This window comes from Mustela nigripes, chromosome X (genome assembly GCF_022355385.1).
Source record: "Mustela nigripes isolate SB6536 chromosome X, MUSNIG.SB6536, whole genome shotgun sequence".
NCBI lineage: Eukaryota > Metazoa > Chordata > Mammalia > Carnivora > Mustelidae > Mustela > Mustela nigripes.
In genome coordinates, this window is record NC_081575.1 from 82,076,781 (window position 1) to 82,103,854 (window position 27,074).

General features: G+C 48.8%; 1 protein-coding gene across 3 annotated transcripts; it reads right to left on the reverse strand.

The window, feature by feature from the left end:
* Positions 1-1,418: 1,418 nt before the first annotated feature.
* Positions 1,419-12,324, reverse strand: WAS (WASP actin nucleation promoting factor). Of its 3 annotated transcripts, none has more exons than XM_059385429.1 (12): positions 12,201-12,324; positions 7,273-7,413; positions 6,340-6,426; positions 6,132-6,234; positions 5,979-6,020; positions 5,833-5,886; positions 5,032-5,206; positions 3,964-4,006; positions 3,603-3,756; positions 3,007-3,410; positions 2,620-2,734; positions 1,419-1,640 (listed from the first exon to the last, which is right to left on the reverse strand). In XM_059385429.1, the coding sequence occupies exons 1-12, from the start codon at positions 12,204-12,206 to the stop codon at positions 1,585-1,587; spliced, it is 1,380 nt and encodes a 459-aa protein (XP_059241412.1). In that variant the 5' UTR covers positions 12,207-12,324; the 3' UTR covers positions 1,419-1,584. The 3 variants fall into 3 exon arrangements, with proteins under 3 accessions (XP_059241412.1, XP_059241413.1, XP_059241411.1); XM_059385430.1 differs by lacking the exon at positions 12,201-12,324 and adding an exon at positions 7,737-7,929; XM_059385428.1 differs by lacking the exon at positions 12,201-12,324 and adding an exon at positions 7,737-7,927 and having other exon boundaries at positions 2,997-3,410.
* Positions 12,325-27,074: the final 14,750 nt, after the last annotated feature.

A 27,074-nucleotide genomic window follows, 5' to 3' on the forward strand; every position in this document is an offset into this window, starting at 1 on the left:
ATAAAGATTTTATTTATTTATTTGACAGAGAGAAATCACAAGTAGATGGAGAGGCAGGCAGAGAGAGAGAGAGAAGCAGGCTCCCTGCTGAGCAGAGAGCCGGATGCGGGACTCGATCCCACGACCCTGAGATCATGACCTGAGCCAAAGGCAGCGGCTTAACCCACTGAGCCACCCAGGCACCCAGCCTGTGGGGGAATTCTTAAGGAGAAAAGCCAGCTCCCACCTCCCACACCTCCACCCTGGCCCTGCCTCTCCTTTGCTCCCTCCCCTAACCCCCAGCCTGAACCACCGATGGCTCAAAATTCTTCCACTGGTCTTGCAGATGGATGTAGCCTGTCCTTTCAGGATTCCTCCTCACTGTTATCTTTCTCCCCACTCCCCTCCTCCTCCTCCTCTAAAGGCAGGATACCTGAGGGTTTGAATCCACCAGATTTCAGAAATGGAAAGGAGTAGAATCCTCTGCTAAGGCTCTCATGTGCAGAGGCTTCTATCACTCCCTTGCAAATAGCTTTAGACACCAGGGACAGTTTTGAGTTGTTCATTTTTTTCTGGATCCTAGAAGAGGAGGGGGAACCCAATGGGATCTGAGTTGGAAATCAGTTACATATTGTTACCGCTGTTGTAGAGATGAAGAAACTGAGGCTTAGAGGCGGGGCATCTTGTCTAGGTTCTAGAGCCAATATGTACAAGTCTTTGCCTCTTCCATTGCCACTGGCCGGGACTTGGGTTTGTGCTGAGAACTGGGCAGAACCAAATTTTAAAATCGAGAGAGGGGTCCTGCCCATCAGGATCCTGATGTATGAGTTGTGTGCATGGAGAGTAAGTCTGACCACTGAGTATTTTCTTGATCTAATATTGTGTTGATTGGACTTTTTTTTTTAATAACAAAGTAAGTAAATGAATAAATAATTCCTGCTTATTCACCATGTTCAACCTCACACCAAGTTTTCCCCAACACAGGGCCTTTGCACAGGCTGTTCCTACTGCCTGGAATATCCTCCCCCCAAAGATTTACTGGCTGACTCCCCTCTCTTTAGGTTCTGCACAGCTGTCATGGCATCCTGGTGACTTTCCCTGAATGTTCCATCCGAAGGCCGTTCCCCCTCAGCATATCACAGCACTTGTCACAATCTGTAACTATCTTTAATTTCTATTTGATCCCTGGTTTCATATCTGTCTCCCCCACTAGAATGTGAGTGTCACTAGATTTTCTTCCTGCTGCTTTAGCTCCAGCCCCAAAAGTAGCATCTGGCAACAAATGTTTGTAGAAAGAAAGAAGGGCAGAAAGAAAGAAAGAAATAAGGAAACAAATGAGTGAATAAAATAAATGAAATGGGAGAGATGAATAAAAGAGACTTTGGGGATAAAAGACCCCACATTTCCACATTTGGAATATAAACCAACTGAGACTTGGAGAAACAAAAAGACAGTTATTTTATTTTGGCTACTGCTAGTCAGAATTAACTGCATTGGAAGGGTTGGCGGGAAACAAACAGGGCCTGAGAGGCCTGGAGGCCAGGAGTCGGGGCACCAAGCAGCAGCTGCCAGGAGAGAAGGCTCAGAACAGGTGGGGTGGTTGACTCAGTCGTCCCACTCGTCGTCCTCATCCTCGTCGCCGGCCTGGTCCTCCCCTTCGTCTGGAGGGAGAGAGAAAGTAGGACTCAGGATGGGCAGAAGGGTTCAAAGGCCCGGGGTAGGGTGAAGTTCCTGGGATCTGAGAGATCAAGACTCAGGGCTCTGGGGGGGCTGTGGCATCCTGGGGGCCCATGCAGCTGAATGAGGGAGGGGCCCCTCAGAGGCAGGAGATTTAGGGTGTGGGCTGGAGTTGGAATGGAAGTCAATCTCATTGTCAAAAACGTGGTTACTTGGGATATCACTGTCACGCAGGGGTTAATGTTCGGTTTGTCACTTAATGGGGTGGATTCAAGTATTATTAGCAGAGGCAGAGTACTTTACAATATCACTGTTTTATAGCAGGCTAATGTTAATGTTACTGACCCATCCCAGGTTATTGAGGATCTCACTGTAAAAAGATGAGGTTTGTGAAAATAATCATCATGGAGCAGATTCATACTAATCTTGCAGACGTATCCTGGGATTAACGTGAATTACTATCGCCAGTAATAGGTTGAGGTTCACATTCCCCTCCTCTAATTGTCTCATAATGGCAATAGTGTTGCCACATCAGGGGACAAATGTCAACGTTATTACAGAAACGTTGGGTTGGTTATGGTATTATCACCACATTATCAGCTCGGGTCCCTCTACTGACTCCTGGAGTTCAAGTTAATTTTATTGTCCACGGTGAGGTTCCTTAGAACAGCATCACCTATGGGCTAATGGTAACGCTTCCTGCGTCTGGTATTCCTATTAATATTGCAGACATGCTCTGCAATATGTTTATGTTAATGTCAACATTAATGTCATCATCAAAAAAAGAGTGAATCATAGGATTGTTCCATGATGACAATGTTAACACTGCCAAAAAAGGAGATTGATAACAGAGTCACAATGGGGTGGCGGTCACCACAGTTGGTAACTGGGGGGGGTTGTTTTTCAGCCCACACTGGCCCCCCGGGAGCGGGTGCGCCATCCTGGCAGTGGGCAGGCTGTCACCTGAAGAGTGGATGGCTCGGCTTCTCTTCTGCATCACGTGCATCAGGGCTCCCACCAGCCCCTCTGAGCTCTGAGGCGCGGGCTGCAGTGCTGAGTTCTCGGGGGCCCCAGGCGTCTGCAGCAAGGAGGGTCCAGCACAAATGGTTCAAGGCCCATGATGGGAGCACTCCTCCCTGCTCCTCCCACGTTATTCCCACTCTCATACACTCCAGTCACTTTCAGGGTTCCCAGCCGGCCTCTCCCCACTGCCCTCTGCACCCTGTCATTGAAACCCCAAAAGCCTGGGACCTCTGTCAGTCTCAGCCCTGCCCCAGATATCCTGACTGACACCCAAGTCTGACACCCAAGTCCCAGACACCCCCAATCCTCCCTCTCACCCGTCTTCACCTTGTTCAGCTGAATTCCCTGGCGGATTTGATCCAAAAGCGCCCCCCGACCTCCACCAGGGGCCAGGTTCCCCACAGGCCCCAGAGCAGGAGGTGGGGGAGGGACTGGCCCATCCCCAGAGCTGGGGGGTGGGGGCGGTGGGGGTGGGGGTGGAGGCACAGGGGGCCCTCCAGCTCCAGGGGGTGGAGGGGGTGGTGGTCCAGAACGTCCAGTGGCTGGAGGGGGTGGTGGTGGAGGGCCCCCTCGGCCTGGGGGTGGGGGTGCCCGGGGAGTTGGTGGGGGCGGAGCACCTCCCAAAGGTACAGGAGGCAGTGGACCAGAACGACCCTTGTTGCTCCCCATAGTGGGGGGCCGGGGAGCCTGGTTTCCTCCTCTGGACGGCGGTGGGGGAGGTGGAAGAGGCTCTGAAGGGGGGAGATAACACAGAGGTACTGTTAGTTATCTTCAGAGCCTCAATTTTGCTCACTTGCAACACAGGAACCCCAAGTGACCAACTCCTGATTCAAACAGTGTAAGGGTTTTCATGAGGACTGAGCGACTACAGTGTATTTCTTAGGAATAAGCTACTGGGGACGGAGAAGAAAGGGGGTGCTCACCCTGACGCCTCATTTCCTGCCGCACAGCCTCCAGGCCACCCTGGTCCTCAATGAAATCGTAGATGAGTTTGGAGGTTTCAGCATCTGTGAGCTGGGCCTCACTGATGCCTGCCCTGGAGAACAGACTCCGCAGGTCTGGGTCCAGGTTGTTTACCTGCCCAAGAGGAAGAAGGCCAGGGCAGGGGTGGGGGAATAAGGCAGGGAGGGGAGGGGCACCGATTATCACTGGGTCCATCTACCCCACAGGGGTATCTGAGAGGAATGTAAAAGGGGTTGGAGTCTGGAAGTAGGTCTGAGCCAGTGGACTATGGAAGGGTAGGTGGGTAGTCAAATGGGTCAAGGGGTCTTTGGAATTACTCACGTCAAATCCATTCTGGGGGTCCCACCCCACGTGGCTGACATGTCTGGGGGAGGTGAGGAGATCCCAGTGAAGCCCCATTCCCCTTCCTTCCCTTCCTTCCTAGTGAAGCCCTCTTGCCCTCCCCCTCCCCAGAGGGCCTCTGAGAGGCCAGAATGAATAGATGAGTCCTAAGTGAGTGAATGAGTGACTGAATGAGAACAGTAGTGATGGAATTAGAAGGGGTCCATGGGTTGTAATGCCCAACTGTCCATCCACCCCTTTTTCTACCAACCTTTCACACATCCATTTGTCCACCTAGCCATTTGCATTCACCTGTCAGAACACCGATCTCTCGTCTATTTGTCTTCCTACTCATCTGCCCACATACATCTGTTTACTCATTTGTCTGCCCACCTGTCTTCACACACACTTGTCCATCTACCCGTGTGCCCACCTGTCAATTCATCCACTCTTTTGCCTGCCTGTTCATCCATACACTTCTACTGATCCACTGAACTATCCATTCATCCATGCATCTGGCCCTATTCATCCCCATCCACCTTCTCTGTGAACCAACCAGATATCCATCCATCTGTCCACTCACCCTCCCACCTCCCATTTACCCATCCACCCATCCATCCAACCACTTACCCATTCATTTCCCAATCAACTAATTCATGCATGCATGCATGCATGCATCCATTCATTCATTCATTCATTCATTCAACATTCATCCAACCACTCATCTACCACCCACCCATCCACTCACCTATCAGCCCACCCAGGGTGCGAGTAAGGTGAAGCAAGTGAGGTGTCTAGGATGCAAAATTTAAGGAGCCCCTCACTCTCAAAGAGTGATGAATTGCAGTTGCATGACCCTTAGAGTAACTGCCTCTATATATTTTGCAACTTTGGTGCCTTGCTTGCTTCTCCCTAGACCTGGCCTCGTACCCACCCACCTATCCACTCGTCTATCCACCCACGCACCCAACCATGCCATTCTTCCATCCACCCAGCTCTCTTCCTGTCCATCTTTTCATCTGCCCCCACCAACAGGGATTGGTAGGACTAGTGGGGAGAGGTTCTCACTTGAATCCACTTGGTGCACCAATATCGGCCTTGCTGATTTTCTTCTTCCCCGAGCGTTTCTTATCAGCTGGGCCAGGCCCAGGCGCTGGGAGCCCACGGTATCGGGAACTCGTGATGTCAGGGTTCTGGATGTCCACTGTTACTAGCCCCAGGGACAGTTGGCCAGATGCTGGGCCTGTGGGGAAAATAGGGTGATTGAGCCATTGACCTACTCACCTACCAGCCAAAGCATAGGGGAAAGAGACAGGACAAGTGTTGGGGGAATCTGTGTGTGTCTGGTGGTCATGGAGGGAGTGGGTGAAGGGTCCAATTAGGGCTTATGGAGAAGTGGATGGGTGGGTTCCACAAACCATTCTTACCTTCACCAATTCATTTCTTTATTCATTCACTCATCTGATCGCTTAAGTATTGATTCATTCGTTCATGGGTCATTGACCAATTAATTAAATTATTCATTCATTCAGTCAGTCATTGCTTTCTTCACCAATTGAAATGTTGGGTTAGTTATTCATTTATTCACTGTTCAATTCATTCACTTATTCGTTAACTAACATCCATCCGTCCATTCATCCATATATCCACATACTCATTCACCTACACATCTGTACATTGATGTTTTCATCTTCCCATCAATTCATCCTCCACTCAACCATCTATCCACCCACCTTCCACCCACCCTTTTGCCCACTTATCTCTGCACTCTCCCAACTACTTGTCCATCCACCCACTACACACCCATCTGTCCATCTACTCACCCACCCACCTGTCCACCCAGAGACACAGGGAAGAATCAGCACTCACCCCCTTGGTCTCCACCTGGGTGTGGGGGCAGGGGTGGGAGCCCTCCTCTTCTCTCTGGAAAGATGGAATGGGTAGAGGGCTATTACAACTCTGCTACAGTTTCCTGGGCTATCCCCTTAGTGCCCTCCTTGAACTTGAGGACTCACCTTCATTGGCTGGCGCCGGTGGTGGGGGTAGCTGGCGTCTGTCTGTGGGGAGACAGGTGGACTGGGAACCGGAACCATAAGAGGGGCTTTTCTAGCTCCCTACTCTTCACACACTTCCGCCCAACCTCCTTTCCACCCCGAAAGCCTCCTCACCTCCACTTTGCCTCTGATTCCTTTTTTGGATCTTCTCCTGCACCAGGGCCCGGAAGACCTGAGCCTCGCCCTCGTCTGCAAAGTTCAGCCCTGCCTGGCAGGCCTGCAGACATCTTGGGCTCAATAGCCTTCCAGGCCCCCCCCCCAGCACCTTTCCCATCTCCTCCCCACATCCCACCTGGGGCCCAGGGATTGAGGGGTCACTCACATCTCCAGCAAAGGTGTGGAAGAAGGGGGTAGGAGTAGAGTAGACCAGCTGTGAGTACAGCTCTTGTTCCCAGAGCAGACGGCCAGTCTGGAAAGATCCGGGGGGGCGGGGAGCGCATTAGCACAAAGACTTGCCCTGAGTGGCAGGCCTCTGTTATCTGGGCAAGGAGAACAGTGTCCTAATTTGGTGCCCCAGGATCAGATAAGAGACCTCCAGCTTATTGTCAGAGAGTTGGGGGGTCTAGATGTCAGGTGTGGAGGGTTGGGGTACAGTATGGGAGTTAGATATACAGTCAGGGATGGGGAGTTGGGGTTCAAGGCCCTAGAGGTGAGACTTGTGGGCTTGAATAGGAGGATTTAGGGCTCCAGTCCTAGGAAACTGAGCCCATTCACAGACTTCATCTTACACCCTTCCTTTAGGCGGGGGCCTTCATTTGGGCAAGTAGGGCTCCAGTACTAGGAGCTGGTATTCAGATTTGAGGTTCAGACACACAGACCCAAAAGTTCTGGGGGTGGAGGATTCAGTCAAGGTACATGCAATCTGACATTTAAGAAACAGAGCTATGGCTTAGCAGCTAGGCAAACATTTAGGGTCCAGAAATTTTGATGGGGGATTTCTGGGACCCAAAAGCTTGAGTTTAGAACGGATTTGAGGTTCAGGTAAAAGTATAGTGCTCATTTTTTTAAATTCATAAAACAGATTAGATTTGGGAGCTATACTAATAGTTGGGGATTATAGGTCTTGACCTGGGGATTCTGGGGTCAATCATCAAAGACAAAGAAAGTCAAAGCAGAGTTTGACATCTGGATGAAGTCTTTGGTTCTGGGGCTCAGGGGTTCACTGATCTGTCCAAGGCCTTGGGGCTTTGGACACAGATCTGGATTTGCGAGTTGAAAATTGGTTTGCACATCCAGCAAGGGGGATGGGGATCACCTGAAGGCCATAAAGACGGATGAAGTAGGACTTCTGGGGGTTATCCTTCACGAAGCACACAGCCCCACAGTGCTCCTTGGTCCAGTGTTCAGCTCCGGGAGGCAATGCCAGGTACAGTTGAACAACGGCAGTGGCCAGTGTCTGGGAAGGAAGAGCAGGGCTCAGGGGAATCTGGTTAGCCAGAAGGTCTAGTTCTTCCTTGTCCACGGCTGTTCTGGCTCTCAGGGAAGAGCCGCAGCCAGAGGGAAAGTAGATAGGCATCGCAACCGAGATCTTCCTGGGATTGGTGAACGGGGGGGTAAGTGGGTTTTAGGAGAGGAAATGATGGAGAAGGGAAGAAGACCGGAAGAGGGAAAGAAAGTAGAGGAAAGGAGAAGGATGGGGAAGATGAGGAGGCAGAAGAGGAGGAGAGGAAGAGGAGGAAAGGGAGGGAGACAGGGAGGGCCAGGAGATCCCCAGCTCACCCAGCATTTCCGACCCAGCATCTCGAAGAGTCGCTGGTTCTCGTGGTCCTGGAGCAGTGTGGAGGGTATGTTCTGCTGAACCCCTGGTCCTCCGCGACCCCCAGACCTGCCTCCCACAGGGCCCCCACTCATGGTGCCTCCTGCCCTTGTCCTCTTCAGCCAGGCTCTGGGTGCAGGGTAAGAAGAGGAACTTCCGCAGTGCGCAGGAGAACAGGAAGTACAAAAAACCACAAGGGAAACAAGTCCTCCAGGGGCCTCTGGGTGGGCCTGGCCTCCTCCTCCCTCCCTAGGACAGGCTCAGACCCTCCTCCCTTAGGAAGGGGCCCTCCTCCATTTGGCTGGTTAAGACCCATCTTTTGGGCCAGCTCATGTCCTCCTCCTTCTTTCTTACTCCCTGAGGCCCATCTCCCTCAGACTGGCTCATGTCCCTCTTCCTCTGATTGGCTGGGAGCAAAGGCCAGGCCACTGCTGCACTTCTGCTGGAGGACACAATGGTGGGGAGCAGTTGGGGGGCTGGGCAGCCTCCTTCCTCCCCAAAGCATCCAGCTGGTCTGGGCCTGAGGCCCATAGCCCCTCATGTGGAAGGGTTACTGGGTTAAAACTTTTCCTCTAATGACATTGTGAGGGGCTGGGATCCCACCTCTCTCCTGAGACCCCCAGCAATGCTCGGGCACCCACACTTCCCCATCCCTTACCCCTGCTTCCCCACAGTTCCCAAATCACTTTCTGCTTCTCATCCCTTCAGGCAACGTCTTATTTAATCCTAATTGCTTTTGAACCTTTTAAAAAGTCTGGATTCTTGGGGTACCTGGGTGGCTCAGTTGGTTAAGCAGTGGCCTTCAGCTCAGGTCAGGATCCCAGGGTACTGGGATCGAGCCCCATATCCAGGGAGCCTACTTCTTCCCCTCGCCCTAATTGTGCTCTCTCTGTGTGTGACAAATAAATAAATTCTTTTTTCTTAAATATTTTATTTATTTATTTGACAGACAGAGATCACAAGAAGGCAGAGAGGCAGGTAGAGAGAGAGGAAGGGAAGCAGTCTCCCCGCTGAGCAGGGAACCCAATGTGATGCTCGATCCCAGGACCCTGGGATCATGACCTGAGCTGAAGGCAGAGGTTTTAACCCACTGAGCCACCCAGGCGCCCATAAATAAATAAATTCTTTTTCTTTCTTTCTTTTTTTTTTTTAGATTTTATTTATTTGGTAGAGAGAGAGAGACAGAGTGCAAGCACAGGCAGACAGAGTGGCAGGTTAGAGGCAGAGGGAGAAGCAGGCTCCCTGCCGAGCAAGGAGCCTGATGTGGGACTCCATCCCGGGATGCTGGGATCATGACCTGAGCCGAAGGCAGCCACTTAACCAACTGAGCCACCCAGGCATCCTAATAAATAAATTCTTAAAAAATAAAATAAAAGTCTGGAATCTTCAGAGTCTTGCTTTTTTTTTCCCCCACACAACATCCTATGTTTATCCAACACTGATGGAAGCCACTGAACATATGTCCCAGACAGTGTTCTGACCTCTGTAAATACTGACCCCCTTAAATCCTCCTAATAGCCTATGGGACATACACTCTTCCTGGGTCCATTTGCTAGTGGGAAGTGAGAGAACTGAGGCACGCTGATTTTCCCAGTAGCTCCCAGCTAGCAAGTGGCAGAGTCTGGATCCCAAGCCAGGCCGGCTGGGTCCAGAGTCACACTTTCCATCACTGTGCTCTGTGCCTTCTCTCTGATCTGTATCTGCCTGTAACAATGACCATTCCTTTTCACTGCTACACAGTATTCCATTGTGGTTTTTTTTTTAAGATTTTTAAAATTTATTTGACAGACAGAGATCACAGTAGGCAGAGAGGCAAGCAGAGAGAGAGGGGGAGAAGCAGGCTCCCTGCTGAGCAGAGAGGCTCAGATCCCAGGACCCTGGGATCATGACCTGAGCTGAAGGCAGAGGCTTTAACCCACTGAGCCACCCAGGCGCCCCACAGTATTCCATTGTTTGTATAATTTGTTTATTTGTATTGTCCTGATAACAAATGTTTGGGCTATTCCTGGCTTTTGCTCCCTTACACATCTCCTGGTCCGCACAGGCAGGCATACACTCGGGAGGGGAATCAGGGGGTAGGGGTAGGTTTGTAGGGTTTGCCTATCTCCAACTTGACCAGATGATGCCAGACTGTTCCCCCAACTGTTCCCTCAGTCCTCACACCTCCCTGGGCCTTGGTTTACCGTTTGCGGACAGGAAGCTCCCAGCCACATACAGCAGTCTGGGGGAGCTGAGCAAGTCTGGGGTGCAACTGCCATCCCCAGGTACCTGAAGGCAAATGGCACTTCTCAAGATGGGACTCACGGTTCTGCCCAGAAAACTGGCTCGAAGCTCATTCCAGAGTGGCAATTCCTCCCTCCCCTTCTCACAACTCAGCTTCCGGTACCTACAACTCACCAGGTGGTTTCGTACGTCTGGGCCTGGAGCATCTTCCAGCCTGTTCGTGGGGCAAGGCCCTGCTTTCTTCCTTAAAAAGCCATCACATTCATTCATTTTCATGCTGTTTATTGTTCTCCTGCCAGGTACCAAGCCTATCTCCGATATCTGGCACAAACTAGACACTCAATAAACGTCTACTGAAGGAATCAGTGAGGGATTAGTGATTTAGTGTTTTCTGATTTTTTTCTAAGTGCCTTACATTTATTAACTCATTTCACCCTCACAGATGACCACATGAGGTAAACATTACTCTTATCCCCATTTTACTAATAAGGAAGCTGAGGCCCAGGGAAGTTAGCTAACGTGCCCAAGATCACCAAGCTTGTGAATGGTGGAGTAGAGGCCAATTACGTGAGAAATGATTCCTTATTTATTTGACAGACAGAGATCACAAGTAGGCAGAGAGGCGGGCAGAGAGAGAGAGAGAGGAGGAAGCAGGCTCCCTGCTGAGCAGAGAGCCCGATGCGGGGCTCGATCCCAGGACCCTGAGATCATGACCTGAGCCGAAGGCAGCGGTTTAATCCACTGAGCCACCCAGGCGCCCCAAGAAATGATTCCTAATCTGTCAAGGGCCACATCGGGGCCAGAGAGAAAATTCTTCTGCTCCTTCTCTGTCTTTCCTTATCCCTCTTCCTCCTTTTTCCTTCTCTGCCCCTAGATCTGTCTCCCTTAAGTTTATAGCAGGGGGAGGGGCTTAAGCTTCTGCTACATTTGCTGGTTGTTTTTTAAGTTAACATTTAAAAGTTATATATTTTGGGGCGCCTGGGTAGCTCAGTGGATTAAGCCGCTGCCTTCGGCTCAGGTCATGATCTCAGGGTCCTGGGATCGAGTCCCGCATCGGGCTCTCTGCTCAGCAGGGAGCCTGCTTCCTCCTCTCTCTCTGCCTGCCTCTGCCTACTTTTAATCTCTCTCTGTCAAATAAATAAATAAACTTTAAAAAAAAAAGTTATATATTTTGGCACATTCCGTTGCGTGTCTGACTCTTGGTTTCACCTCAGGTCATGATCTCGGAGTCGTGGGATCAAGCTCCCTATGGGGCTCCATGCTCAACTCGAGGTTTACTTACGTTTCTTTCTCCCTCTGCTTCTCTTTCTCTCTCAACTGAATGAATAAATAAATAATAAATTTTTTTAAAAACTTGTAAAGGTATTTATTTATTTAACAGCGAGAGAGCACAAGCAGGGGGAGAAGCAGGTAGGGGGAGAAGCAGGCAGAGGGAGAAGCAGGCTCCCATGGGGCGCCTGGGTGGCTCAGTGGGTTAAAGCCTCTGCCTTTGGCTCAGGTCATGATCCCAGGGTCCTGGGATGGAGCTCTCTGCTCAACAGGGAACCTGCTTCCTTTCCTCTCTCTGCCTGCCTCTCTGCCTACCTGTGATCTCTGTCAAATAAATAAATAAAATCTTTAAAAAAGATTTTTATTTTATTTATAAATTATTTATTTATTTATTTTATAAATAAATAAAATCTTTAAAAAAGATTTTTATTTTATTTATTTGACAGAGATCACAAGTAGGCAGAGAAGCAGGCAGAGAGAGAGAGATGGAGGAAGCAGGCTCCTTGCTGAGCAGAGAGCCCGATGTGGGGCTCGATCCCAGGACCCTGGGATCATGACCTGAGCCGAAGCAGAGGCTTTAACCCACTAAGCCACCCAGGCACTCCTAAAATAAAAATATTTTTAAAAAAGAAGCAGACTCCCGAAACCCGATGTGCGACTCAATCCCAGGACATCTGGGTCCCGACCTGAGTCAAAGACAGATGCTTAATAGACTAAGCCACCCAGATGCCCATCAATAAATCTTTTTTTAAAAAGTTATATATTTCCTGTTCTTCTAAGTAGCAGACAGGTTTAAAATGTATACTTTTCTCTAACTAAAAAAACTAGAGTTTTGTTATTTTGGTCCCTAACAGGAATGAGTCGCCCCACCCTGGAACATAGTGCTTTAGTAATCCTTTTTCATATTACCCAGATTATTAAATTACTTCGCAGACCTGCATCAAGAATCAGGAGCTGGCTTATGTCACTTTTACGTATCCCCATCGATTCTTGCTTTTCCGCACTGCATGACAGTCTTTGGTGACGTGAAGACCTCAAAGGTAATTTGCTCTCCAGGGCCTTCAAAGAGATTTAAAAACAAGAACAAGAACCTTAATTTAGCTTTTATGGTTCTCAGCAGGAGATTAGGTTGAATATGAGTCAGTCTGCCACAGCGGGGAGCAGCAGTTAGAGCTTACTTCTTAGTAAGCCAGTGAATACCCAGAAAGCCCAGCCCCAAGAACCAGGATCTACCAGTAACTCAGACCATCCTGATGTGCCTCCACTACCTCCTCCCCCCCCCCCCCCCCCCCCCCCCCGGCCCCCCCGACGGACAACCATTTCCTGTTTATATCCTGTGCTTATTTTGCTTTATTCCAAGAGGATATTGCCTACAAGATCCTGCCTGACACATCTCAAGCCCTGAGTAGGAAATAAGACACAGTCAGTGCTAAGACATGGGGCTGTCTCCCACACTTTGGTCCTAGCCCACGACTGAGGCCACAGAGATGTGGGCACACGTAGGGGCCTCCTGCTGTCCTCTAGGACCAAGCTGAGACAAGATGGCTACATTTCCTTTGCCACACCATCCTTCTCTTCCCCTTACCACCCCCCCACCTCCCATGGACCCCTGACTGAAGGGTGCTCCCTAAGGACAGGCTGAAGGAACCAGCAGTGCCCAACCCCCTGACCCAACCCTTTGACCATCCTGGAATGACATTCGGGTACATTACAAGTCTTGATGATGTGGGGCTGTACCCCAGCATCCTAGGCCCTTGCCCATTCAAAGGTGGAGCACCCCCATCACCATGACAACCAAAATCTGCCAGCCAGGAATTCCCCAAACACACCCCCAGGCCAGGAAGGAACATGACCCTTGTCTGTCTCGTTCATTGCCACATGCCAACCACCCCGGCACAAGACCTACACGCAGATCAGTCAGTATTTGTGGGATAATCATGCTACAGCCCAGCTATCTGTGCTGCGATTTACTGTCCTCTCTTCACCCCCCTCCTGCCTGCGGGAAGGGGGAAGAGAAGAACTAGGACACTGAAGAGACCAGCCTCTCACATGGAGATGTCTAAAACGTTCATGGTTGCCATGGGCAAGTGGGTGCCTTTTTAGGGGTGCTCAGGAGAGGGGCTGACTTCTAGTTCTGGTAGGGGTGGAGTGAGGATGGGGGCGCACAGAAAAGCGAGACACCTGGAAAGATAAGGATGGCTCAGTGGTGGGGCACCCGGCTGACTCAGTTGGTAGAGCAGTGACTTGATCTTAGAGCCAGGAGTTAAAGCCCCACCTTGGGCGCAGAGTTTACTTTAACAAAAAAGAAAAAAAAATGGCGCAGTGGTTCCAACCACAGATTCTGGAGCCCTACAGCCTGGCTCTGGCTGTGCCGCTTATGAGCTATTTTTTTTTTCTCTTTAAATATTTTATTTATTTATTTTAGGGAGAGAGAGTGTATGTATATGCAAGCAGGTGAGGGGAGCGGGTAGCAGAGGAAGAGGGAGAAGCAGACTCTCCACTACGGAAGGAGGGAGACGTGGGGAGCATTCTCATTCCCAGGGGCTCGATCCTAGGACCCTGGGATCATGACCTGAGCCAAAGGCAGACACTTAACCAACTGCGCCACGCAGGTGTCCCCACTAAGGACCTCTTTAAAGTCTGGGAACCTCTCAGCGCTTCCCTTCTCTCATCCATAAAGTGAAGATAATAGCAGTTAAGGTTGTTGGGAAGGCTAAATGAGGTAATTCATGCAAAGTGATTAGTTCATGTTATAATTATGCATTATTGTTGTTTTTCTGAAATAGCTGAGTAACTTGGATGAACTATCATTCCTCAAGCCAAGCCTTCTCCCACCCTCGCCCCAATCCTCTCCTCACCCTCCCCTAGCACTTTCAAGTCCCACCGCCCCTGGTGGATGGTCAGAGACCCAGAACACCTGACCACCTACCCATGATCGTTTCTCTACTTTTCCTTGCTGCAAAGACCATCTCAGAGATGCATCCCGTGCCCCAGCCGGATTCCTCCAGGGCTGTGGACATGTTCCTGGAGCCCTCCCTGGCAACCTTGGAAGTCCCACCCACCACTTGTTCCCCCCCCCTACTCCCTCAAGCTATGCAGGAAAACTCTGCCAGCCAGCCCTCCCCCTCCCTTCTAGGTTTGTGGCTGCTAACCTTGGGCCAGCCAGGTAGCCAAAGGTCCCTTCTAGTCCCTACACTGCCCACCCCCCTCAAAGTCACCAACTATCCCTAGACAGGTGCTCGCTACCTCCCTGGACCGCAATATTTGTGACCCCAAGTGTCCCTTCCCTAGTCTGTGACACCAGAACTGTCCACCCCTGGTGTGTGTGACCCCTCGAGGGTCCAAATCTCCACGTGTGTGACTCCAGGAGTATCTGCTTTCGGCTCAGCACGTCCCCCGCGCACGCCACACCCTTGACCCTGTGAACCCCCGGGAAGGTTAACGCCGCAGCCTGGAACGGACCACAGCGGGCCTGGGGAGGAATGCGAAATGGAACAGTCCGCCCAAGATCGTACCACTAGGAAGGGGACGGCTACCTGGCAACATAACGTTTGTGGGAGAGGACTAAGACAGCTGTCTCAATCCCTAACAGAGAGGGAATCTTGCTTGTCCCAAGATTCCCGTCCGGTCCTCCTGACTCCCACCTGCCTCAGGGGTGCCTCACGCTCTGGTAGCGCCCCCCTCCTCCCTCACGTCCGCCATCTTAACCACTGTCACCGCCCCCACCTCGATTCCTTAGAAGCCGCGGTCAGTGTACCCAGGCCCCCAATTGGCTGACGGGTGAGGAGTCGGAGACCGCCGTGGGCTCTGATTGGCCGATAACCGAATTCTCCTTGGGCCTTGGAGACGAACATAGCCGACCTCCCCTCTCGCGCGCCGGGCTCCCATTGGTCACATACTCGGGGCATGCGCAGTGGATGCCAGACCGCGGTGCCCGGCCGCTGAAACGAGGCTGTGGAGATTTGGGAGCGTGGGTCAGATGGGTCAGAAGGGGCAGGTTTTGCTTCCCCTTGGGGGTTAATGAGCTGACCCACCAGGGCGTGGCGTCCCGTGGAAACTCGAAATTGTAAACTCTAACAAACCCAGTAGGGTTTTCGTGCGTTCCTTTATTCTCTAGTTAACACAAAATAAAAGGCGGTCTTTTGAATTTGGGATGTAGGAAATACTCTCAGAAGTTGGTTTAATAAAATTAAGACGCAGTGCGGGCTCTCTGGCTCTCCCTAAATACCATGAATTGCAGAGTGACAGTCTTATGGTCTTTATATTCAATGTGCCAAAGTTACTGATTTTACTCCTCTGACAAATGGGTACAAAGTTTACAGAAGCTAAGGTCCCTCCTGGCGAGGGATTTGACAAAGTGTGTTTAAGAGAATAAATACTTAACCCAGTTTTCGATACACAAAGCGATGGTTTTGGAGCATTAGGCCTGGCCGGAGAGGACAGGACTGTTGGATTGATACGTATTGTTTAATATACATCGTAGGCGATATAACCAGTGACCTGCCTTAAAGTTGGCGATTTTTACATTATATGTTCGTATGTAAATGAAAATATAAGTATATATTACGTACATTATAAAATACATATAAATGGCTATAAATACGGGATTCATAGGGATATAGATAATATAGATGGAGGAGTGGGGCCTCAGTTTACTGTGCTGGGTCAGTCACGTGCTGAAGGCAAGTAACTTGATAATTTCACGTGATGCCCTCAATTGTAGGAAACCTGACCCTGAGTCCCCTGCCTTTACCAGGTCAGGGGGAATTTCCCTTAGATTGCTTGGAAATTCCAAATCTATGCCCAGCACTCCTTCCACTGTTGAAAACAACCTGGCTTTTGCATCAGCCCTGATCATTATTTTAAGATTTTAAGTGTGTGTATGGTAGCTTGGGGTGCTAGGTAGAGCAAATCAAAGGCTGGGTTAAAATGTGGGCACTTTGTCATCACTGAATGTTTCTGATGGTGGCTGGGTTTGTAACACACATACTAGTATCCTCACTCAAGGGCCATTGCTGGTAGGAGACCTATTGTATTTGTTTGGGATCTGGCCCTAATGGTTATAGTAGCATAGCCCAACATGCAATAGCTCTATGATCTCTTTCTAGAAATACACCCCACAGTGATACAATGGAAGAAGTCGGAGGGAAACAAAAGAAAATCTTCAGCTTATGAATAAAGGAATGAGCTCATTTGAAAAAAATAAAATGCTGAAAGAAAACCTCCAGTTAATGTAGCTTGCATCGTATGTCAGTAGCCCTTCCAATTAGAGATCTCTTCACCAGCAACCACAGTTTAGATCTCGAATACAAGCAACTTGAGAAAAAAAAGTTGTTTTGTGTGTGTTTACTAGGTTTGGCAACTGTGGGAAAACAATGAGTGTTGTGTTTAAAATCTTATGAATGATGGAGCTTTCAGGAAATTGGGTGATAAATATGCACATATGCATAGTGTTAGCATAACTTGCAGGAGTCCTGGGAGTTAGTCAGGAAGTTTTAAAATCTATTTACTGGGGCACCTGAGTGGTTCAATCCTTAAGCAGACTGCCTGCCTTCTGCTCATGTCATGGTCCCAGGACCCTGGGATGTAGCCCAGCTCCCTACTCAGCGGGAAGCCTGATTCTCCCTCCCCACTCCCCCTGCTTGTATTCCTTCTCTTGCTGTGTATTTCTCATCAAATAAGTAAATAAAATAAAAATGTATTTATTTTTGGCCACCGGTAGTCTTCTAAAAATCGAAGCAAAATCTCTTAAAGCTATTTTTTCACTTTTGATTTTTTTTTTTTAATTTGTGACTGAAAGCTATTTTTCAACATTTACAAATACTCAGGCTGAGCATGGGTGCTAACTACACAATGGGCTGGGGTGGGGTGGGGCAGGGCTGCACAACCAGGACATTTGGGGTGCAGGGATTTTTTTAAAATTTTAAATAATTAATTAATTTTAAAGATTTTATTTATTTGTTAGAGAGAGAGACCACAAGCAGGGGGAGAGCAGGCAGAGGGAGAAGATTACCCGCTGAGCGAGGAGCCTGATGTGAGGCTCCATCCCAGGACCACGGGATCATTACCTAAGCAGAAGACAGGCACTTAACCATCTGAGCCACCCAGGAATCCCAAGATTTTTTTTTTAAGATTTTATTTGTTTATTGGGGCGCCTGGGTGGCTCAGTGGGTTAAAGCCTCTGCCTTCCGCTCAGGTCATGAACTCAGGGTCCTGGGATCGAGCCCCGCATCGGGCTCTCTGCTCCGCGGAGAGCCTGCTTCCTCCTCCCTCTCTCTGCCTGCCTCTCTGCCTGCTTGTGATCTCTGTCTGCCAAATAAATAAATAAAATCTTTTAAAAAAAGATTTTATTTGTTTATTTGACAGAGAGAGACACAGCAAGAGAGGGAACACAAGCAGGGGTAAGTGGGAGAGGGAAAAACAGGCCTCCCGCTAAGCAGGGAGCCTGATGTGGGGCTCTATCCTACAACCCTGGGATCATGACCTGAGCCGAAGGCAGACAGTTAATTGACTGAGCCACCCAGGTGCCTGCCAATTTTTTAAAGGATAAACAATCATCCTTTCAAAGCTTCTTCCCCTTGGTTAATTCATAATAGATGAACTTCTGCGCAAAATTTGAATTATAAAAGAATTAGAGCAGTGCAGGATATTCAGGGGTGAGGCCAGGTAACAAACAGAATCTCTCTTCCCTCCTTAAGGCTCTGAATGTCTGCTGTGAAAGCCCTAATACCTTAGCCCTTTGGGTTTCAAAGAGTAAAAATACGGGCCAGATTCCAGTGCCATGAGTGGCCGGGCAGCTTCTGAGCCTCTTCCCAAGTATATATTTTCCCAGAAGAAAGAAACCATGTGTTGAAATGAAAACAACTAATTGGGATAAAACATCTTATAATCAGTTTATAACTAAATGCATCTGCGTAGATTGTTTGCAAAGAGGACACGATGGACGTAACTGTGTCCCTTGAAATCGTATGTTGAGGTCCTAAGGCCTAATAGGACTGTCTTTGAGGAGAGGGACCTTACGGAGATAACAGGTCAATGAGGTCACAAGGGTGGGACCCTTATCCGAAAGGACTGGGGTCCTTATGAGCAGGGGAAGAGACACCAGAGATGTGTGTATACAGAGAAAAGGCGATTTGCAAGCAAAGGAGAGAGACTTCAGCAGAAAGCAAATTGGCCGACACATTGACCCTGGACTTCCAGCCTCCACAACTGTGAAAACAAGGCCCCCAACAGTCCCCTCATATCTGTCGTCATGCCCCTTAGCAATGCAATTTTGCGGTTCCCTTATCCAGAGGTGGACCATATTTCCTCAGCCCTTGAACCAAGGCCAGCCTTGTGACTTGCTCTGACCAAGAGCAGGCTGCAGAAGTGCCACTGGGGGAGACCCAGAGCCTAGCCCTCAAGGGCCATGCAGTTTCTGCCTTGGCCATAGAGAAGGAGCAGGGCCCTGAGCCCTGCGCATGAGGAAGCTAGCCTGGCCCCCTGGAGGATGAGAGTAGGGGTGGCGGAGAGCCAAGACACTCCCCGATGACAGCTGTCACCAAGCGCGGACCCTCTCATTAGCTGCAGCCCCAGGATGGAGCAGAGGAAAGTCCAAGTGAGGCACCTTCCGCTAGTGGATCCCAACTCCAATTGCCTACCTATGGGATTGTGAGTGAATCTACTGTTGTAACACAAAGCCACTGTTTTAGGTGTTAGTGCAACAGTAACTAAATTGACATTCTTCTCTTCCTGAACAGGGCTGAGTGAACCCGACAGTGTTTCTAGAGGGCAGATCTTGTTGTGGCCACCGAAAGAGCAAACTTGGTAGGTCAAGAACTAATGCAAAGAGACAGCTGCTCTGGTCCTCCCCCTCCCCGCTACCTGGGTGTAGGGCTGGGAGCCCCAGTGTGACACTCAGCACTGTCTCCTTCAATGCTCTTTCCCCAGATTTGGAATCAGTAGTAGCCTTTCCTGTCTCTGAAATTGTGGTGATAAATACTGGAAAGTCCACAAACAAAAAAAAAGCTTCTTTTTTTAAAAAAAAAAATATTGTATTCATTTACTTGACAGGGAGAGAGACATAACAAGCAAGGGTAGCGGCTGGCAAAGGGAGAGGGAAAAGCAGGCTCCCCTCTGAGCAGGGAGCCTGACACGGGGCTGGATCCCAGGACTCTGGGATCCTGACCTGAGCCAAAGACAGGAGCCTAACCCACTGAGCCACCCAGGCATCCCCTGAGAATGGTTTCTTTAAGCAATTATGAGGCTTCACCAGGGGAAATGTTCACTACAAGGTATATTATGAACAAGTGATAGTATATCATTTGAATACCTAGTTATTAGTCTGAATAAGCACATGCTGTATAATTTTAAATGTAGAAAAAGCATTCTTCAAGATCTAGAGAGAAAGTGTAAAAATGTGCCTGATTATTTGAATACATACACTCAGTGTAGTACAGAGCTCTTTCCACTGCCACAGAGTAATTGGACTTTTTGCTTGGTTTCAAACCAAATCTATAACGTTAAAATACATCATAATTTCCATCAGCAACTTGTTGGCATTGAGTGAAGGGAAATCCCTCCTTGTACAAAGACATGTGATTTTGGGGGGTCTGGGTGGCTCAGTAGGTTAAGCTTAGAGTCTGCCTTCAGCTCAGGTCAAGATCTCAGGGGGCCTGGGATCAAGCCCTGTGCTGGGCTCCCTGCTGGTCAAGGAGCCTGCCTCTCCCTCTCCCAGCCCCCTGCTTGTGCTCTCTCTTACTATCTCTCTCTCTCTCTCTCTCTCTCTCTGTCAAATAAACAAATTTTTAAAAAAAAGACATGTGATTTCTGCTAAAGACTTTCAAAGACATTCTCTAATACAATGTTATTAAAAGGATCTTTGGGGCGCCTGGGTGATTCAGTCAGTGAAGGGGCTGTCTTCAGCTCAGATCATGATCCCAGGGGCCTGGGATCAAGCCCCACATGGGGCTCCCTGCTCCCTGAGAAGCCTGCTTCTCCATCTCCCTCTGCCTGCCGCTCTACCTACTTGTGCTCTCTCTGTGTGACAAATAAATAAAATCTTTTTTATTTTTTATTTTATTATTTTTCTAAAGACTTTATTTATTTATTTGACAGACAGAGATCACAAGCAGGCAGAGAGGCAGGCAGAGAGAGGGGGAGGAAGCAGGCTCACCGCCAAGCAGACAGCTCGATCCCAGGACCCTGAGATCATGACCCGAGCCGAAGGCAGAGGCTCAACCCACTGAGCCGGTGGCACGGAGCTTCCTCCTCTCTCTCTCTCTCTCTCTCTCTCTCTCCCCCTCCCGCCTCTCTGCCTACTTGTGATCTCTCTCTCTCAAATAAATAAAATCTTTTAAAAAAATATTTTATTAATTTGACAGAGAGAGGGAGAGAGCACAAGCAAGGGGAATAGTGGGGAGAAAGAGAGGGGGAAGCAGACTCTCCGACGATCAGGGAGCCCTATGCAGGGCTCCATCCAGGGACCCTGGGATCATGACCTGAGCTGAAGGCAGACGCCTAACCATCTGAGCCACTCAGGTGCCCCAAATAAATAAAATATTTTTTTTTTTAAGGATCTTGTATTTCCCAGCCCAAATGAACATTGACTTTCACGCTAAGACTTTCCACTGCGTATTTTGATTAAGCAGCAATGGGTTCGCGTCTAATATTCATCAAAATAGGAAACTGGAATCCGTCCCCACATTGCAGAGGGCAAGCTGAACCACAAGGCAAAGAGAGTTCCACAAACTCAGGCAAACAAATGTGAGTGTATACTTTACACACGCCCTCACACACAGACAGGTGTGCATGTAGTCGTGTGGTCCCCAGAGCCACAGACTGGTCAGAGGCCTCAACGAGAAAAACCAAATACTGTGCAGGGATTGAAGTGATTCGGTGGGTGACACCCCCGTCCCCCATACCCAATTATTTCTCTCAAGTAGTTCAACGAAGTTACCACACAAGAGTTTGGAATTCAATCTCAGGCAGGAGAAGACCACCTATAAAATGTATGGAATGCATTAGATCCACCGAATCAAAATTCATTCAACAAATTTTTTTTTAAGATTTCATTTATGGATTTGATAAAGAGAGAGAGAGCACAAGCAGGGGTGCGGCAGAGCGAGAGGGAGAAGTAGGCTCAATTCGGTCGAATAATCTACTAACATCTGCTACATGCTGGGTACTCTGTCCGACGCTCTCCATCTGCATTTTCTCCTTCAACCCTCGCGACAGACCCATGAGGTGGCTGTTTTGTCCCCATTTTACTCATGAGGAAAGAGATTCAGAGAATTTAGGAGACTTATTTGCTCAAGGTTGCAGAGTCAGAACAAATAAGGCTGCGCCCCGTCCTCTAAACTCTGGCTCCCAGGGGCGCCTGGGTGGCTCAGTTGGTTAAGCGACTGCCTTTGGCTCAGGTCATGATTCTGGAGTCCAGGGGATCAAGTTCCACATCAGGCTCCCTGCTCACCAGGGAGTCTGCTTCTCCTTCTGACCCTCCCCTCTCTTATGTTCTCTCTCATTCTCTCTTTTTCAAATAAATAAATAAATAAATAAAATATTTAAATAAAGAAATAAACTCTAGCTCCCAGTACCCAACCTCTCACCTTATTCTTCTAGCAAACTCCTATTCATCTTTCACATCTTAGCTGAGATCCTACTCTCCTCGGAACTCCTTCCCAGGCATGCTGAAGTTCAGGTTCTGTTGCCTCCCACTGCGTGCTCCCCCAGGCTTTCTAGACTTGATCCTACACACCACAAACTCACGTATTCTTCCTCTGTAGGCAGTAAATGGGCAAGACTTTGGGCCATATTTCAGTTACGGGTGCATGGAAGACCCAGGGCGCCCGGCTGGTGTGCGTCTCTTGATCTTAGGGTTGTGAGTTTGAGCCCTACACTGGGCACAGAGTCTACTTAAAATAAAATTTAAAAATTAGCTATTGGGGTGGCTCAGTCGGTTTAAGCATCTACCTTCAGCTCCCTGCTCAGCGGGGAGACTGCTTCTCCCTCTCCCTCTGTCATCCCTCCCCCTGCCTCATGCTCTCTCTCAAATAAAATCTTAAAAAAAAAATAGCTATTATGGGGCACCTGGGTGGCTCAGTTGTTGGGCGTCTGCCTTCAGCTCAGGTCAGGATTCCAGGGTCTTGGAATCGAGCCCTGAATCAGGCTCCCTGCTCAGGAAGCCTGCTTCTCCCTCTCCCGCTCCCCCGTTTCTGTTCCCTCTCTCGCTGTGTCTCTCTCTGTCAGATAAATAATAAAACCTTTAAAAAAATAGCTATTGGATGAGTGACTAAATGAAGGTATGAATAATGCACTCCAAAGATCTCCTCACTCTCCTCCCCAGTCTCCTTCCTTGCATAGGCCAGGCCAGTGCTGAGCCCCTTGGGGTGGGAGACAGAGTTCAGCCACGCAGTAGACCTGCCCTTAGGAGGTCATGCTGGTTAGGGAGACATTCCAGAAAACAATGGGAGTGCAGAGGGCCCTAAGCTGGAGGAGAGGATGGGGTGGAGGCAAAGCAGCAGGGGAAAGGAAAATCAACTGATGTCATCAGAGATGAAACAAATTGTTTCATCCGAATAATGTTCCCACATCAAATAGGAGAACGATCATATGAGTATAAATTATGGACTGGAGAATAATTGAGCCTGGCACCTTTATTTATTTATTTTTAAAGATTTATTTATTTAATTAAGGGTGGGGAGAGAACACAGGCATACAGGAGCAGGGAAGAGGGACAGAGGGAGAGAAGCGGACTCTGCCCTGAACCCAGAGCCTATCTACTGACTTCCAGATCCTGATGGATCTCATGACCCTGAAATCATGACCTTAGATGATGACCTGAGATGATGACCTGAGCCGAAATTAAAAGTCAGACACTGAACTGAATGAGCCACCCTGGAAACCCAAGCCTGACACCTTTAGAGTCAGATGCTGGTGTATAGGCTAAACACACACCCTTTTACCTGGGAGTTATCTGTTATTTACAAGGGAGTAATTATTGCAGGGGGCTCTATTATTTACCAGTAGTTCTAAGGCATTTTGCACACCCACCCCCGTCCCCTTGTCCCTGCTTTGTCAGTCACACATTGCTTTTTGTTCTGACTCCTGGCTCTGGTCCTCGCTTGCCTGGTTCCGAAGACGGACAGTACATCGGTGAGGTCCCTGCGAAGGCTAGAAGCAGTGTGAGGACAGGAATAATAAGTGACTCATATTTTGTGTTCCCTCCATGGTATCGGGGGCCTGTCAGACCAAGAGTTGGAGAAAGTAGAGGATGGGTGCCTGTTGGATAATGTACAGCTTCCCTACAAATGTGCACAGCGAGGTGTTTGTCTCTCGGACCCTGAATTCACATTTTCCTGGTCTGATAGTTTTGGCTTGCACTCTGGGAGGCATCAGCGGTTTGCTTCTGCCCAAGGCGCTATGAACTTCAGCCCCAGGCATTTCTTATCACAGACTGAGAAGCCTCCGTCCCTGATGGTATTTATTTGACGCCATTAATTCTAGTCCTTTGACGTGTTTTGTTTTGTTTTGTTTTTCCCTTTGGTTCTGGCATGGGAAAAGAGGTAGAACAAAGAGAACCTTCCGCCTGGCCCTGGGAGTCTTCTTGCCTTCTGATAAATCGCTGGCTTTCTAATCAGGTGACAGCTGGAAGGAGGACCAGCTGCTCCCCCAGCTCCCGCTACTCCCTACTGCTCCCTCCCTCCTGCTACTGACCCTGCTCCTCGCTGCTGTCCCTGTTCCCCTTTGTTCTTCTTGCCCTCTCCCACTGCTCCTCTTACTTACCCTCCTCCCTGCTGCTCCCCCTGCTCCCCACAGCTACCCTCTGCTCCCCCAGGTGCCACCCTTCACACTCCTGTAAGAGAGAAGAAATCAGGCTCAGGCTCTTTAACGGGGAACCGGAGTGTTGGCTTACCCCCTGCCACGGAGTAACCTCCTGAAGGTCCCCCTCTTAGCAGTGTCTGGGCCAGAGATCCCCGCTGCCACCTTCTGGGAAAATGAGTAACAAGTCAATGTTTGATTGGAATCCAAGGGGAGAAACAGTGGGATCTTGCTGAAGACTCCTCCCTTTAATTGATTGCTTTACTAACCAGCTGACACGTGTTTAAAATCTGCCCCCTAGACATGGGGTAGGTTTCAGGCCTTCGTCGGCCATGGAATTCTAGCCCCTCTGCTGGATGACAGTCCTCCTGAAGTTTTTTCAAAAAACATTTATTAAAGACCTTGTTGCGCAAGGGAGTTTGCCAGGCAGTGTGTAAGGATAGTGGAACACCCAGCCTCTCCAATGCACAAATTCATTGGGGGAGGTGGGAATGACACGGGCATATGCAAGATAAAGAGCAGACTCCAGGCTGAACCCCTGTGGGCTGGGAAAGCTATTTGCCTTTTTCATAGTCCGACCAGAGACTCAAACATTTTGGAAACAGAGAAAAAGAGATAGAGGGGCTCCTGGGTGGCTCAGTCGGTTAAGCATCTGCTTTCTGCTCAGGTCATGATCCCAGGGTCCTGGCATCGAGCCCCATGTGTGTCTGGGCTTCCTGCTCAGCAGGGAGACTGCTTCTCCCTCTGTCCCTCCCCTGCCAGCTCCTGTGTGTGTGTGTGTGTGTGTGTGTGTGTGTGTGTGTGTGTCCCTCTCAAATGAATAAAAGGTTTAAAAAAAATGGTAGAAAGCAAAGAATGGGGCCACCTGAGAACAATTTTGACATGAGCAGCTAGGAGTAGATCCCATGCAGTTGAGTAAATGAGTTCTCCCTAGCCAAGCAAATTTTTCTACATTGTATTTTCTGCCATGGTTAATATCATCATCAGGCCATCACTGTTGCATTACATATTACTTACTTCTTGGCACTCAGATAATACCTCCCTGTGGTCCCCTGTGCCTGAAACCCCACTGCACCCAGAATTCTTGTTCTTTTCTCTGTTCCTACGTGTCTGTGGGGCTACAGGGGAAAGAGGATAGCCCTGGGTCACACAGCAGAAAACATAAAATCAAGCACAGGTCATCCACTTTCTTAGCAGGGCTTTCAGCTCCGAGAGGGGGGGGGATTCTTGCTGCCCCAGCACTGCCCTGGAGTGCTGGGCACCGCCAGCCTGGTTTTCTTCTTCCTTGCATCCATCTGAGATTGTCTCTGGCTATTTCCTGGAGGCAGTGCTTGGCACAAGACCCAACTTTTGGCCATTATTATGTTTTATTCCTATTTTTAAAAAGATTTTTTTTATTTATTTATTTTTAAAGATTTTATTTATCTATTTGACAGACAGAGATCACAGGTAGGCAGAGAGGCAGGCAGAGTGAGGAGGAAGCAGGTTCCCCGCTGAGCAGAGACCCGATGCGGGGCTCGATCCCAGGACCCTGGGATCATGACCTGAGCCGAAGGCGGAGGCTTTAACCTACTGAGCCACCCAGGCGTCCCACATTTTTATTTATTTGACAGAGAGAGACACAGCGACAGAGGGAACAGAAGCAGGAGGAGTGGAAGAGGGAGAAGCAGGTTTCCTGCTGAGCAGGAAACCCAATTCAGGGAACCCAATGCGGGGCTCGGTTCTAAGACCCCGGGATCACGACCTAAGCCCAAGGCAGACGCCCAGTGACTGAGCCACCCAAGCACCCCTGTTTTATTCCTATTTTTAAAAAAGATTTTATTTATCCATTTTAGAGAGAAAGATCACATGACATGGGGAGGAGGGGCAGAGGGAGAGGGAGAATCTCAAGCAGACTCCACGCCGAGCATGGAACCTGATGCATGCATGGCTCGATCCCACAATCCTGAGATCATGACTTGAGCTAAAATCAAGAGTTGTACGCTTAACCAACTGAGCCACCTGGGTGCCCGCATTTTTCCTTTAGCAGATTCACCCTTGTATAAAAGTTCACATTTTCAAGAGGAAATATGGAGAATATTGGTGACTTCATTATGAATTATTTTATAATAAATATTACATAAGTTCTTAAAGTGTAAGAAAATTTAGATATATAACATGGACACTAGCCACATTTTTTTTATGAACTAAAGAGCCCCCCTCCCCCCCCCCCCCAAAAAAACAGGCGTGGCCATGTATGTGAGTGTGTGGGAGGGGACAAAGGTTGGCCAAATATGAATTTTGCCGAGTTTAGGACATTAACAAACTGACAAATCCTCAACGTCTAACTATTCCCACTATCATTTTATGAAAGGAAGAACATTTTTTTTTTCTGCACATAAAAAAGTAGGAAGGACATAATCTCGGAATATAGCCATGTCATCCTCTGGGACTCCAGAGATCCAGAGAAAGAAGCAGGAACAGAGGTGAAGAACAGACATATGGAAAAATACCCAGCATCACTCATCATCAGGGAAGTGGAAATCAGATACACAATGAGATCTCATTTCATACCTGTCAGAAAGGCCAGGATCAAAAAGATAAGAAACAACACGTGTTGGTGAGGATGTGGAGAAAAGGGAAGCCTTGTGCATTGTTGGTGGGAACGCAAGCTGGTGTAGCCACTCCAGAAAACAGTATGGAGTTTCCTCAAGATAGTAAAATAGATATACCCATATGAGCTAATAATTCCACTGTTAGGTATTTACCCAGAGAAAACGAAAACACTGACTCGAAATATATACACACCCACATGTTTATTGCAGCGTTATTTGCAATAGCCAAGATACAGAAACAACCCAAGGGTCCAACCGCAGATGAATAGATAACAAAGACGTGATATATATATATATATATATATATATATATATATAATACATAAATATATGTATAAATGTGTGTGTATATCTATAAAGGAATATTACTCAGCCATGAAAAAGAATGAGCTCTTACCATTTGCAGCAACATAGATG